At 55.1% G+C, this 12,797-nt stretch overlaps 5 protein-coding genes across 5 annotated transcripts; 2 read left to right on the forward strand and 3 right to left on the reverse strand.

Moving 5' to 3' along the window:
• Positions 1-1,011: 1,011 nt before the first annotated feature.
• On the reverse strand, positions 1,012-4,559 carry CCM_06174 (uncharacterized protein; the record flags this gene model as incomplete). Its single annotated transcript, XM_006671315.1, has 11 exons — positions 1,012-1,131; positions 1,203-1,316; positions 1,878-1,933; positions 2,124-2,281; positions 2,371-2,494; positions 2,564-2,897; positions 2,978-3,134; positions 3,157-3,462; positions 4,005-4,038; positions 4,102-4,312; positions 4,362-4,559. 11 exons carry the CDS (start codon positions 4,557-4,559, stop codon positions 1,012-1,014), a joined length of 1,812 nt encoding a protein of 603 aa, XP_006671378.1.
• A 1,101-nt stretch (positions 4,560-5,660) lies between these two features.
• CCM_06175 (uncharacterized protein) lies at positions 5,661-7,223 on the forward strand (the record flags this gene model as incomplete). Its single annotated transcript, XM_006671316.1, has 1 exon — positions 5,661-7,223. One exon carries the CDS (start codon positions 5,661-5,663, stop codon positions 7,221-7,223), a length of 1,563 nt encoding a protein of 520 aa, XP_006671379.1.
• Positions 7,224-7,853: 630 nt separating this feature from the next.
• Positions 7,854-9,128, reverse strand: CCM_06176 (phosphotyrosyl phosphatase activator; the record flags this gene model as incomplete). Its single annotated transcript, XM_006671317.1, has 1 exon — positions 7,854-9,128. The coding sequence occupies one exon, from the start codon at positions 9,126-9,128 to the stop codon at positions 7,854-7,856; it is 1,275 nt and encodes a 424-aa protein (XP_006671380.1).
• Positions 9,129-10,462: 1,334 nt separating this feature from the next.
• CCM_06177 (ribosomal protein S5 domain 2-type fold domain containing protein) lies at positions 10,463-11,364 on the forward strand (the record flags this gene model as incomplete). Its single annotated transcript, XM_006671318.1, has 3 exons — positions 10,463-10,652; positions 10,729-10,886; positions 10,954-11,364. The coding sequence occupies 3 exons, from the start codon at positions 10,463-10,465 to the stop codon at positions 11,362-11,364; spliced, it is 759 nt and encodes a 252-aa protein (XP_006671381.1).
• An 868-nt stretch (positions 11,365-12,232) lies between these two features.
• On the reverse strand, positions 12,233-12,616 carry CCM_06178 (uncharacterized protein; the record flags this gene model as incomplete). Its single annotated transcript, XM_006671319.1, has 1 exon — positions 12,233-12,616. One exon carries the CDS (start codon positions 12,614-12,616, stop codon positions 12,233-12,235), a length of 384 nt encoding a protein of 127 aa, XP_006671382.1.
• Positions 12,617-12,797: the final 181 nt, after the last annotated feature.

Consider the following 12,797-nt stretch of genomic DNA (forward strand, 5'->3'; position numbering starts at 1 on the left):
CCCCAAGACTGTAGTCCACGGTCTCGGACGTTGTACAAGTCTCGAGAAGGAGGTTGAAAATTGAAAAGCACAGACGGCCAGTGGACCCAAACCCCGGATAGAGGACAATGCCTGTTCTTGAAGAGAATCAAGATTTGGTCTCAAACCGCCCGCCCGGTCCTCGGGTGCCTGTGCGTGCCGCCGCGATAAGTTGGATCAGACTGTTGTCGGCTCTGCCTCCTCTTTGGTCCATGACAAGGCAACACGGTGACGCAGTTGATGTCGGGTAGAAGAACAGCCTTAAACACCGATTCTCGGCTGCTTGGCGTGTGTTCCAAATGAAGATGTACCAGGGACGACGTGAGCAGGTTTCCCGCTTTTTGACCTGGCCCATTTCCTCCCCAGCCCTGTCTTCAAGGCCTTCGGCCTGGCCCGAAAATATACGGCGGTAACCAAGAGGTCATGATATCACATACAGAGACGGGAAGCGCCACCTAGCGGCGGAAGTAAATAGCTTGGCGAAGGGGCTCTGGCTGGATATTGCACGATCTTACTGGTCTTGTGCAGCTATCCGTTTGGAAAAAACAAACGCGACCGGTGGTAATCAAACTGCCAACAGACGGAGAAACCGTCGTGTTGCATGGTGAGGCTGGGATTCTCTCGCCCTGCTTTCAAGACCAGCTTGGAGAGTGGTCCGTTTTGGGAAATTTTCTCAAGTGCAGGTCTCATATGGAGCGGCAGGCAAAAAAGGAAAATGGCTTTACGGGCATGTTACTCACTAGTTACGGAGCAATGCATACTGATGAACAAGCCCATACCTATCAATCGCACTCGAATGCAACCCAAACTGGCATCGAACGAGAACGGCTTTTTCGGCCCTCTAGCGTTGACTGGCGGAATGTGCCCACTGGTCTAGGCTGATAAGGAAAATCCCTTGCTGACCAGAATTTATTTAAGGTTTTCCTCTCCTCCCTTGCCTGCTTGATAATTCTCCGCCCCAGGCGATCACAACATCCCTCTCTCTACTATTGCCTATGTAAGGAGGGCGAAGTCGATGATGCGGGGCAGGCATTGCATTACGACAGCATACAGATCGCCGACTTCCCCCCCTCCCTTGCCCCGAGATGTTGCTCCGACGTTCCAGTATGCCGTCTGCCGTGTGAACGGGGGGGACACGTAACTGTGTTTGTTCAGTGATGATGTTGTGGACTCTGCCCATGTACGGATAAAACACGCTTGTTTTTATTTCTTTTTTTGTTATGCAGGCACACGACAACCGGCCGAGCAGCCATGAGAGAGAGGCCGTTGGGCGAATGGTCATGGTGGCATTTTGGGGCCTTGTAAGCGATGGTGGACGCCACCTTGGCAACCAGGAAAAGGAAAAAAAAACAAGAAAAAAAAGAAATAGTTGGCCAAAAGGGAAGTCGAAAGAATACAGTATGACGGGTGGTCCCTTCAACTGGGGCGGAGCTAAAATCGTGGTGGTGGTGGTGGTGGTGTGATCGCGGGAGAGGGAGGAGCTGTGAGCCTGTGACTTTTGCCTCGCGCTAGATGGGCACGAGGGCGCGACGAGAGCTGGGACAAAGCAAAATATATGCTACTCGATGCTATAGTTGTTAGTAGATTTTCTTTTCGGTCTTGCTAGGTCTGCCACGTTCATCTGAAGACAAAAGTTGGCTTGCGCCTAGGGATCCCCATGTCCAGAAACCGTCTCCTTGTCCGTCGTAGAAGTTCCTGGGAAAAGCCTCTCCAGATAAATTACAAACCCTGGAAGAAGAAAAAAGTCAGAACAGCGGGCGGTCCTCTCTATCGAAAACAACCGGCCCTGGGAAAAGCACCAAGTACCGGGTTCCCAAAACCAAAAAAAAAACTCAATCGCCCGGCTCATCGCAAAGTGCCATAAGGCAATCGGCCTTGCAAATCATGCAACCGCTGGGATCGACGTCGGGTCTCTCTGTTGGCGGCGATGAGGAGAAAAACGATTCGGATTGAGCAATACAGGGTCCAGGAGGCGAAATCAATCTCGCAGCAGAGGATCATTGAACCATGTACCCTGAGGAAATCATGGCGAAATCATGGCGTGCCCGATGATCCCAAGATTGCGTAGTCGCACCACACACTCTGTACAAAAGTATCACGCATACTACATTGCCGACCAAACACACACACAGCGTCCCTTTCCCTTTCCTGTCCGAGGACACACTGCAGCTTCCACCAGCCCTCAGTATTGGCCAATTTTGCTTCTGATGATGCAGGCAAGGGCGGGAAGCCAAGCCTCAGCGGGGAGAAGGAAGCTACTAGACTGTAATAATGTTAGCAACGCAGTCATCCGTAACTATGGGGTATTTAGTGCGGCATCGCAACAAAAGAAAGTATGCCACGAAAGCCAACTGATATGCCGTTACACTGTTGACCGTTCGACATTGCTCAGCCGAAACGCCATCTGGGAAAAATTCATCGAGGCAGACCCACGGATCCAATTTTGCCCTCTTGCTTTTTCCACCAGTGCTGGATTCTATTAGCGGTGTCCTACACGTTCAGATGAGACACAGGGTCAATAGCCATTGTGCGCAACTGCGCTCACCGTTGGTTTTGCGGGCGTCACGTAAGCCTCGGCGGACCTTTGTGAGAAATCTAGGCCACCGGAAGGACAAGGGGACTCCTTGCCGGATGCCACTGCAAGCCCAGTCTGTGACAATTAAATTGAACAGATATTGCAGGCGTGTTACAGGCATCCCACCCAAAAAGAAACAGCCACGACCGTGCGCGGCGAGGGCTGACCAAACTGAGTTGTAACTTGTCACTGGGAAAAGCCCCAAAGCGTCTGAGCCCCCCGGGGCTGGACGGCTTGGTACGGGCTGGTCCACCACAGTACTGCTCAAGCCTGCCGGAATCACAACCGTATTGTGGCGGGAATACTGGCAGGCGTTCCGTGTGGGGCAGAGCGAGAAGCCTGTCGCTCATTATTATGCCGACGTGATAGAGTTGAGGATCGCACCGCCCGGCACGCACGTTGGCCCGTGGCGCCCCTTAAGCCCGTGCTCGTGCCGCCGCGCCCGCGGTTGTAGACTGCCTTTTGCATTAGTCGACTTGCCCTTGAATCGCAAGCTTCCAAGTCGCCAACGTCTGAATAGCACTCACAATAAACGCCGGCCCTGCAATCTGGCCGACAGCAACCCGGATTTTCGGCTCATCGTCGCCAAGGTGCAGGACACCGAGAGGGGCTCTCTCCAGCTAGCTGGGAAAGTGATAGCTCGCGCGCAGGGAGGACTTGCTTTTGGCACGACCACCTCCACCCACGAAAGACTCTGTCCGCTAGCCGGGTCGTCTCTCGCGTCATTTTTGCACATACCCTGGTTCATTCTCTGCGGGTGGGCCGTTAGACCAGGCTCTTCTAAGTCGTTGCGGAACCAGGCTCGTGGTACGCGGTGCGCCTCGTCAAGCTTCACTTCTTTGCCGTTGAAGTACGGAGCACATTCTAGACTACGCTCATCACATCAGTATCGTCATCACCGTTTTTTTTGTTCATTCATAGACCGCATCCCTGTGGGTTCATTGAGAGAAGCGAGACGAGACTTGGACTCGAAAAGTTCTGTAATATCTGGTTATTAATAGATGCCTCGTGCGGAACTTCGGGCGTTGTCTTTTGCTGGCCGAGCCCAGTCGAAGAGAGCATCAGCGCATCTCTTCTTCGTATCAGTCCCCACGAGATTCCAAGTCGACAGGCCAATTGCAGACAAAGATGCGAGATCGTAAAAGCATACGCTCTTGCATACAGACGCATTTCCTTTCAACCAGTAGCGCCTGATGGTTGAGATGCATCGCCTGAGCCGTAGGGCGCTAGGCTGCCCTCTGCAGCGGCTTGCAGGTGCCCTTGTCCCCTGGCTGGGGACACGAGCTGCTCCCTGGTTAGAAAAGAACTTCTGGGGCCCCATAACCCACGAGAATAACAAGAAAATAAAAGTGAGAGGTGATGGCAAGGGGGGCAAGTGATCGCGACTGTTATGCTGGTGGTGTGGTCTAACCTATTGTGGCGCGAGCGGCCCACGACAAACCAGTCTGCTGGTTACGAAAAAGAAAGCTTGCAGTGCCATGAGGGCTGGAATATCATTCGTTTCTGACTCGAGCCTCGACCTTCGGGGACATGTTTGATGATGAGAGCGATGTGTAGAATACGGCTCTGCGGCAGCAGATTGCATTTTGAAGTGCGCAGGTAATTAGCAAGGGCAATTCTATTGAGCCTCCAAGCCATCAGCCCACCGATTTGGGTTAGTATTGCTACAGGGGTGACGGCAGGTACAGCCATGGGCCGTCGTGCCAGTATGAGAGGAGTCTGAGTCGCAAGATGTGGCGTTGGTGGCTCAATGGCTATTCAGAGTCACTGTGTCTGTGGTCTGGGGCATTTCCGCATCAGAGCGATTGGGCAGGTTGGCACTGGTATGGCCACGGACAGATTCAACTTCCCGTGCAAGTTGTTGGATTGTTATCGCGGGCAGAGCATTCGAGCAGCCCATGTCGCCACCACCAGCGGCGTGGGAGGAGAGACAACGGGTGGAGAGGTGGTGGAGGTGTGCCGCCATCTCAACCGGTGGTGCCAATGGCGCGTCAGTCTAGGTCTTGGTCTGAGAGTCAATATCCCCCTGTCATATTGTTAGTGTCTTCTTTTTTTGGGCTGGTGTTTTTGCTTATTTTCGCAGTCCTTGTTTCTTTGGCCGAGACGCTGCTTTTTTGCTGCACCACGCAGGCATCCACTCCATGGTACTGCTTCCACCCTTGTGCTGTGGCTTTTCCCCCCCACTCGCGTTTCCTTTGGGGTGTGGTGCAATGTGCCCTTGCCTCGCTCTTAAAAGAATGGTAGACCCTCCAGGATGGGGTTTGGGAGGAATGCTTTCTTAACGATGCGAATCTCTGCATAGTTTTATGTAGACCCAGGAATCGGACGACGACATTTCGTTTGCATCTCGCTTACAGCTGTCGGCTGTTTCTTGCCAGCTGCCAACCAGTACGATTTACACCTGCCAGCTGTCAACTCCCCGGTTAGCTGCCTCTCCGCCAAACGTCTTCCGGAATTGGCAACTCCATCTGCCGCTCACGCTCCCCTGTCCCGCCCGTTCAGGTACACACTTTACTGGCAGTTCCCTACGGTCTAGCAGCATTACTACGCCGCACCTATTACTTACAACCTCCGCCGTCGCCGCAACAACTTCGCCTTTACCAACGACTCACGAGTCAACGACTTCCAGCATCCTGGTTTCCAGTTCGGCATATCAACGAAAAGCACGGTCTCTCCACTACCCACTACCTCTACGAGTCCACGACATCCTCAAGCCTCAGCCCTTCCACTCTTGGGCTCCGTACTTGGGTCGCTCACCTCTTGGCGCTTCATCGCATGTCGCTCCACGTCTGAAGCTGCATCCGCGATTAGAGCTCCTTTATTTATCGGAGACTGGTCCTGGAGATGCTTTGATCGGTTCTCGTCTGCACATCAATCTGCTTCAGTGCCTCGGCTTACAGATTTCGTTCGTGGCCGCCTCATCTTGCGACTCACTTGTGCCTCATCTCAAGACATTGGCGCAACCTCATGTTGCAAACGCCCCTGCTTCTTGGCTACCACTAAATTGCCGCTCTTGGAACTTTATCTCAATATCGAATCCTGAAACCGCTTCGTTACACCCGCAGCCATGTCTAATCGATTTGATCGCTTCGAGAGGCTCTTTGCTTACAAGCGCAAGCACTCGCTCCCTACAGTCACTTGCGACCCTGAGCCTCTAAGCCCAACCGTTCGACCCTCAGAGCTGGATCAGCAATTTCCCTCGCCGTCCTTCATCCGCCCTAAGAAACTCCGGATGTGTGCGCGTGACGAGATTCGCCTCAGAGAAGCCTCCGGCCGCTCGCCATCCGTCCCTGACATCTTTACTTCGCAGGGCTCCATCCGCGGCCACTCTCGCGACAGCGGCTCGACAGGAAGCTCGTACTCGCGCAAAGGCTCGGCGCGTTCGCCTTCTCTTAATAGCAGAAGACAACATCACCTAGTCACCGGCCTCCGCGAGTTTCAGTTTCCCAAGCCCACCTTTCAGAACGGCCAAGTTTCCCCCCAATCGTCCACCTTTAGCGACAAGTCGACCATAGCTCCTCGCATTCCGAGCCCACGATCCCGCTCACCTCTTCACATGGATATTCCCCCCTGCAGAACTGACACGCCACCCTCTTCGGATCCTGAGGACAACACCAGCCCTTCAGAACCCTGGCGGACAAAGAAGCTCCCTGAACTACCCCATCGCGCTCCGCCTACACCTGACGAGTCTCCCCAGCTGGGGCCGTTACCCGACCCACCGAGGCTGCCTCAGCTTCGTCATTCTCAGTCGACAGGTGCTTTGGAGAAGATGATGTTCAGTGATATTACATTGGACCTTGGCGACAAAATGGAGGGTGTGCCCATGCGCAGATCCAACAGCGAACATAGCCTCGCACCATCGGAAACCCCGTCGACTTCCAGCTCTGTTCTTCGCGAACCAGATGTTACTGAGTTCCTCACTCTTAGCGATGACGACATTGCCGAGGAGGAGCTCGCTGGTATCGACGCTGAACCTAAATCTGCACCTGCAACGAAGCCGCTCGCTACCACTTTACTAACTCTCACCCCGCCTCGCGCAAGTCAGCCTGCCACAGCTGCAGCATACGTGGCAGCCAGAATCGCCAAAAGTTACGACTTTGATCTGGTTTATATTGTCAACCTTTGGCCCGGCCCGGTGGAGTCCAACGGCGAACGCCCGTTGATTGGACGTCTTCTCGCCGCCCACGGCCTACACCACGTTCCTTCCCCTCTCCAAATCTCCTCCCTGGTTCACACCACCATTCTGCGATCTGACGGTTGGATCGAGTACCGTAATGCCGATGCTCGACCCCACGATCTCGCTCGCGGCTACGCCAGTGCCTTCTACACGGGCCAGTACGCGAGGAGTTTGTCTGGAAATACATCAACTCCTGTTTCTGGCGTTCGTCTGTCTGAGCAGATTGACCGCGGCATTGTCTTTGCTGCCTACCGCAAGCCTCGCCAAGGCGGGGACCGCCTCGGCCATTCTTTTGATGACAAGGAGCTTGGCGACCTTCACCGTGAGGCCGAGAGCCTGGTGGAGATGCTCATTGACATCCACGTCACCAGCCGCCTCCGCCAGCCACGCATCAGCTCGCGCACCAGCGAGGAGACTGGTCCTATGCCTCTACAGCCAATTGTCGCGGCATAGATCGGCATGACAAGCCGATATCACTCAGGCCTGGCGCCTGCGTCTCTGCAGCACCGCGCAGCTGCTGTTTTTCTTTGTCTTCACATCCGATGATACCACTTTGGGATCTGGCATATTCCCTTACCCAAACGCAACGAAATATGATTATGACCTAGACGCGCGTTGTTTCTTTCTTCTTCTCTCACATAATTTGTTTACATGTCGCGAGTATGTACATGGTCAGTTGTTGATCGGACTCGAGAGACGTCGCTGCACATTTCTTTTCTCGCACTACATCTTTGAAGTTTTATTTCTCTGTCGGAACGGTTTGGGAGGGAACCCCGAAAAAAAGCACTTGTTAAAAAAACGAAACGACAAGGCGGCAATTGTCATGGAAGGGCGTCGGAGCTATGTTGACGATTTCACGTGTATTTCTTGGTTGGCACTTACAGAGCAAAAAGGTTAACAGTACATTTAAAAACCGCAGTTTGTTTCTAGCGTGAAAGGAGACGAGCTGAATTTACTTTTCACAACACAGTACTTTGGTGACATGTTTCGCCTTTTCAAATAATGCCAGTGACGAAGCTGTACATGACTGCAGGGTCTATTTTACTATTTTACTATTTGTATTGAGGCACCACTCTGTCCGGATTAGTCAAACGGAATCCTACGTAGCGAATCGCTCCCTCCCATCTTCTTCATCTCCTGCGCGGCCGCTATGCTACTGGGCACCTTGATACCGCAGCAATCGTCCCAGGTTTTTCCATCGTGGCTGTGACCGTGCCCCTCGTGCTCGCCGCCGGCCGTCGCGTCCGGGTCCGCTGCGCTCATGCCGTCCGCGGCCGGCACCAGCGACCCAAACAAGAAATGCTGCATGACAGGGAGCTTGCCGAGAATCTCGGCGACAAACATGCGCCGCATGCCGCCGTCAATCTTGGTCCACGACCGGGCCGAGGAAATGTCATCGAGCATGGGGCTGTGCCAGCGCAGTCCCTTGACCGTCTTGGTGCTGTTGACAAAGGCGACCTGGCCGAGGTAGAGGTAGTCCCCGGCGGCCTCTTCGAGGGTGAGGTCGTGGTGGATGGCGCGCGGGGTTATGTACGGATGGTGGAGGAGCTGGGCGGCGCCCCAGAGAAACGGCAGGAACTGGTAGTCGTCGAGGCCCCAGACGCCGTGGGAGCCGGCGGGCTCGAGATAGTAGAGCATCTGCACGGCGCGCATGGCGTCGAGGTAGCGGGCAAAGACGCGCAGCGCGAGCGCGGGCAGGTCGGCGGCGCCCAGCACCCGCAGCCGGTACAGACACAGCAGCCACACGGCAAAGTTGAGTTCGTGGCCGGAGCCGTAGTCGATGCGGTCGCGGTTGCCAAACGACTGCGTGAGGTACGCCGACGCCTCGGCAATGGCGGCGGGGTCGTCCAGGCCGAGCTGCCGGTGCCAGGCGTCGGCGCGGGCGCGCACCAGGTCGACGAAGCCCTGAAAGGCCTTGTTGCCGAAGCGCGAGCCGCCCTGCTCGTCGGGCGGCGAGAGCGCGGTCAGCGCGGCGACCTCGTCGAGGATGCGCAGCAGCGTCGCGCAGGGCTCGCTCAGACGGGCGTCGCTGACGGCGGCGGCCGAGCACGGCGTGTCGACGACGGCCTCGGCGAGGCCAAACACCCACCCGACGACGGCATCGTACGACGGCGAGGCCAGGAACAGCTCGTGGTCGCGTTTCGAGAGGATGCGGCGCGCGGGGACCGCAAAGGACCAGGTGGCGAGGGCGCCGTCGTCGAGCTGGCTGGGCAGCGCGGGCGTCGCGGGGACGGGCGTCGGGTTGGAGGGGGTGGCGCGCCGCTTGCGCGGCTCGAGCTTGGGCAGGCTCGGTATCGGGGATGATGCGTGCGCGCCGGATGGAGCGGCTTGGCTCTGCAACGGTCCGTGGGAGGCCATGTTTGGGGTTTGTGTGAAATCGATGTGCAGGACGGAAGTTGCGGCTTCCCACCTTGAGAGGCGAGGGGGGGGATCGGATTAGCGATCTTGCCCCACCAGAGCTTTTTCCCGAAGGGGTTGTGGCAAAGTGGCAAGCCGACGAATCAAATGCGCACCAGCAGCATGAAAGATGATAAGAGGGAGTTTTACCCTGAGGAAACAAATTTTTGTTTCAAACCGCTCTGTTGTCAGATATGAACGGGCAGCCAAAGTTACCGACCTGGCTGTCTCTGGTGTAGATGCAGGCACTACTAATAATAGACAAACTATCTTAGGTAGGTAAACGGCGGGAGGGCTACCATCGGCGCGCTAGGCTATGCCTGCCCGAACTAAACATCAAACATCGTGTCAGTCAGCGTCCTGAAACCATTGTTTCTCCTGGCTAATATCCTGAAAAGCAGTACGGGAACTCAGGTTACTGGACTCGGCGAGTTTCCAATGGAGCTACCTATTCACCCGTGGTAGTCTGAGCCACCGATTTCTGTTCTGTTGCTCGCAATAGCCTCCCTGTTGTCGGTCCCATACCTACCAGCCAGGCTTATATTAGTAGCTAGGTACTAAAGCAATAAGCGCAAATTTTTTCGCCGGACTACTACTGTACTACTACTGTGATAAGAAAGGATAGCAGCGACTGGCAAAATAAAAAAGGTTCAGGGTACTAAGACCTCGATGTACGAGGGACTCGAACCCTCACCTCAACCTTAGTCTTAGGAGCACTATGCGCTACCATTACAGGCTCTGAGTGTTGCTAGGCTATCAGATTTCATCATCTTCCAATTAACACAGCAAGCTCCAACCAAGTTCGCCTCAAATTGCGAACTATCCAAGAGCAAACAAAAGCAGCTTCCTTTTTCATATTGCAGTTACCTTTCCATCGGAATAAATTCTATTAGGGAGCGTTTCCGTAAGCCAGCTCCCAAGACACATGAGGTTCTGTCTCTCTTTGATCCCTTTGATCGTCCCACTGTTAACCCCGAACGTTCTGGTAAGGTACCTAGGTAGGTAGGCAGCAATCGAGCTACATCGGCCTCGGAAGTGAGAAAAATAAAATCATACAAATTATATGTTAAATAAGTGAGCTACCATGATTCAAAAATTTCTTTTCTCTTCTGCTCTGCGAGCATCGCTTAACAGCTGCCACTGCCTTTCCTAAATGTACCTATGCATGCTAGATGCTACTTGCAGATACTTGCTTGTCACAGGCCATACCCACCTGAAAAATGCAAACTGCCGTCACTTGAAAATTCACCAGGTCGGAGGCACGTCAGGCAAACCTCATCAGAATACGCACAGAGATGGCACCAATTGCCGAACCACAAGCCGACTTGGCACCGCTGCCCAAGGCGGACGGCTCAGCAACATACTCATACAATGGCTACACGGTGACGAGCGCCGTCAACGGGCCGATCGAGGCTCAACGACGCGATGAGAACCCGTTCGAGGCCATCATCGACGTCAACATCCGCCCTGCGGCCGGTGTAGGAGGTACGAAGCCAACATGTGGCTGATTCTCATCTTTTTTTTTTGAGATTTAGGCTAGGGCTAACGAGGCGGATTGCAGGCACGGCAGAGAGAGTGCTCGAGTCCATCCTGCAGCGAGCGCTGCGGCAGCTCATCCCCATCAGAAACTTTCCACGGTCCATGATTCAGATCACGCTGCAAGTCACCGAGACGCCGGAAAACGCCTACGCAAACACCAAAGTGGTGCAAGCGCAACTCGTATGTCTTAAGGTCTTCTATTTCCCCCTCTATGACCCCCCCCGCTGACGTTTGTTTCCGTGACAAGAACCTCGCCATCATCCCCGTGCTGCTGCACGCGGCCATTCTCAGCCTCCTGACCGGTGCCATCCCGCTCAAGACGATTGCCACGGCCGTGACGCTCGCCGTGCGCGGCGCCGACGGCGGCGGCATCGTGGCGGACCCCAGCGCGCGCGAGGCCGACACGGCGCGATCGCTGCACGTCCTCGGCTTCACGGCCGACGACGAGCTGCTGCTGGCGGAGAGCCAGGGCACGTTCACGGTGGACGAGTGGGCGGCGGTGCTCGCCGCCGGGCAGGAGGCGTGCGGGAGGGCGGCGCCGCAGGGCATCGACGAGGACGCGGCCATGGCCGACGGCGGCGAGGCGGCGAGCGTGCGCGCGTTTATCCGCTCAGTGATGGAGACCAAGATTGCGGCCGACATGTCGTGGAAGAAGTGACCAGAGAGAGAGAGACAGAGACAGAGGCAGAGGGGAGGAGCACTAGGCAAGGGACAGTGGACGCGCCCTGGTGCGGCGCGTTCGATTCATGGCAAGGGATGTCGTGCTTCACGTCGTTTCGTTATGCGACGGAGCAGCAATGCTGGCCGAGAGGCTCCAACATTGCCAAACGGGAATTCATCGGGTGTAGAGGCGTTGGCAAATCCATTCATGACTTCTTTCTTCTTCTCGTCGTCCTTTTACTAGTCATTTGGAACATGAAATACGGCCATGTGGGTGAAACGCCGTCACATGTAGAGAAGAGCAATAACAACAATGCGGCTGGATACATACATGAACCAGCCTTGGAGCCTCGCCGCACAACTATGTACCTACGTTGCTGCCAAGACCCATGCTCCTGCAATACATTCCCTCTTCTTTCTTTACCCTTGCTTATTTCCCCGCCTCGCCGCGCGATTGATATCCTTGGTCTGATCTGACGCACCTTCTTTGACCGACGTTGCAGTCTTGGGAGAGTCGCAGACAACTGGGCGGGCGTTTCGCATTGTCCCTTTGTCCGCCCACATGGAGGCGTTTCACCTCGCCGTCAGGATTTTGCCCTTCCTTGTTGCTGTCGGCTTTGGGGTTGCCGCGAGATCAAGGGGGATAATTGATAACAAGAGCAGAAAAATTGACGAAATCGAGAAAAAAAACAACAGTCATGCTTGATGTCTCTTTGTAGTCACTTGGTGGTGGTTACCACCACCAAGTCTGTGCATGCTTAACAACGCCTCACAGCAATGCAACCCCGCCAACGCAGGGGAGATGCTGGAGAACAGGGGACAGTATGCACAATTCCCATTGTAGAAGGTAAAATGCAAATCCAAACTCACATGCGGCAAAGCAGGGGCTTTCGGCTATTAAAAAGATCCCAACTATACCCTGATCCGCCAAAGCCTGCACCAACCGAGCAACGCGCAGGGGACAAGCCTGCAAAGCGCCCTCGTATCAGCGGGCTGAATTCAGCCCTTTCCCATGACATAGCACACACTTCTCGCCAAGCCATAACGAGCCAACCAACACGTTGTTCATCCCTTGCCCAGCCAGACAAGTTCAAGTCGTTACAGACGCCGCGCGCGCCCACCACCCAGCCTATAGCACGTCGCCGTTTTGCCCACGGTCGGCGGAGCTTTGCCGCGGGCGCCCATCTGTTACCTTGGCTCCTCTTCGCCTGCCCAGCTGGGCTCCTGTCACAGGCCGTGTAAGAGCCCATTGCCGGGTCCGTCTGATGTTGGCCCCTTGGACTAGGTCCGGTGGTCGTTTGCTGCCTATTGGTCCCTCGAGACAGGGCGAGTAGGAGCGCTCATGGACAGAAAAGGGTAATTTTGCTCCGTCTTGAGCGTCTCAGGTCCCTATGTTATATAGGTGGAAAGAGGGGGGTGCCTGGCGCTCCA

Source organism: Cordyceps militaris, assembly GCF_000225605.1.
Source record: "Cordyceps militaris CM01 unplaced genomic scaffold CCM_S00004, whole genome shotgun sequence".
Lineage (NCBI taxonomy): Eukaryota > Fungi > Ascomycota > Sordariomycetes > Hypocreales > Cordycipitaceae > Cordyceps > Cordyceps militaris.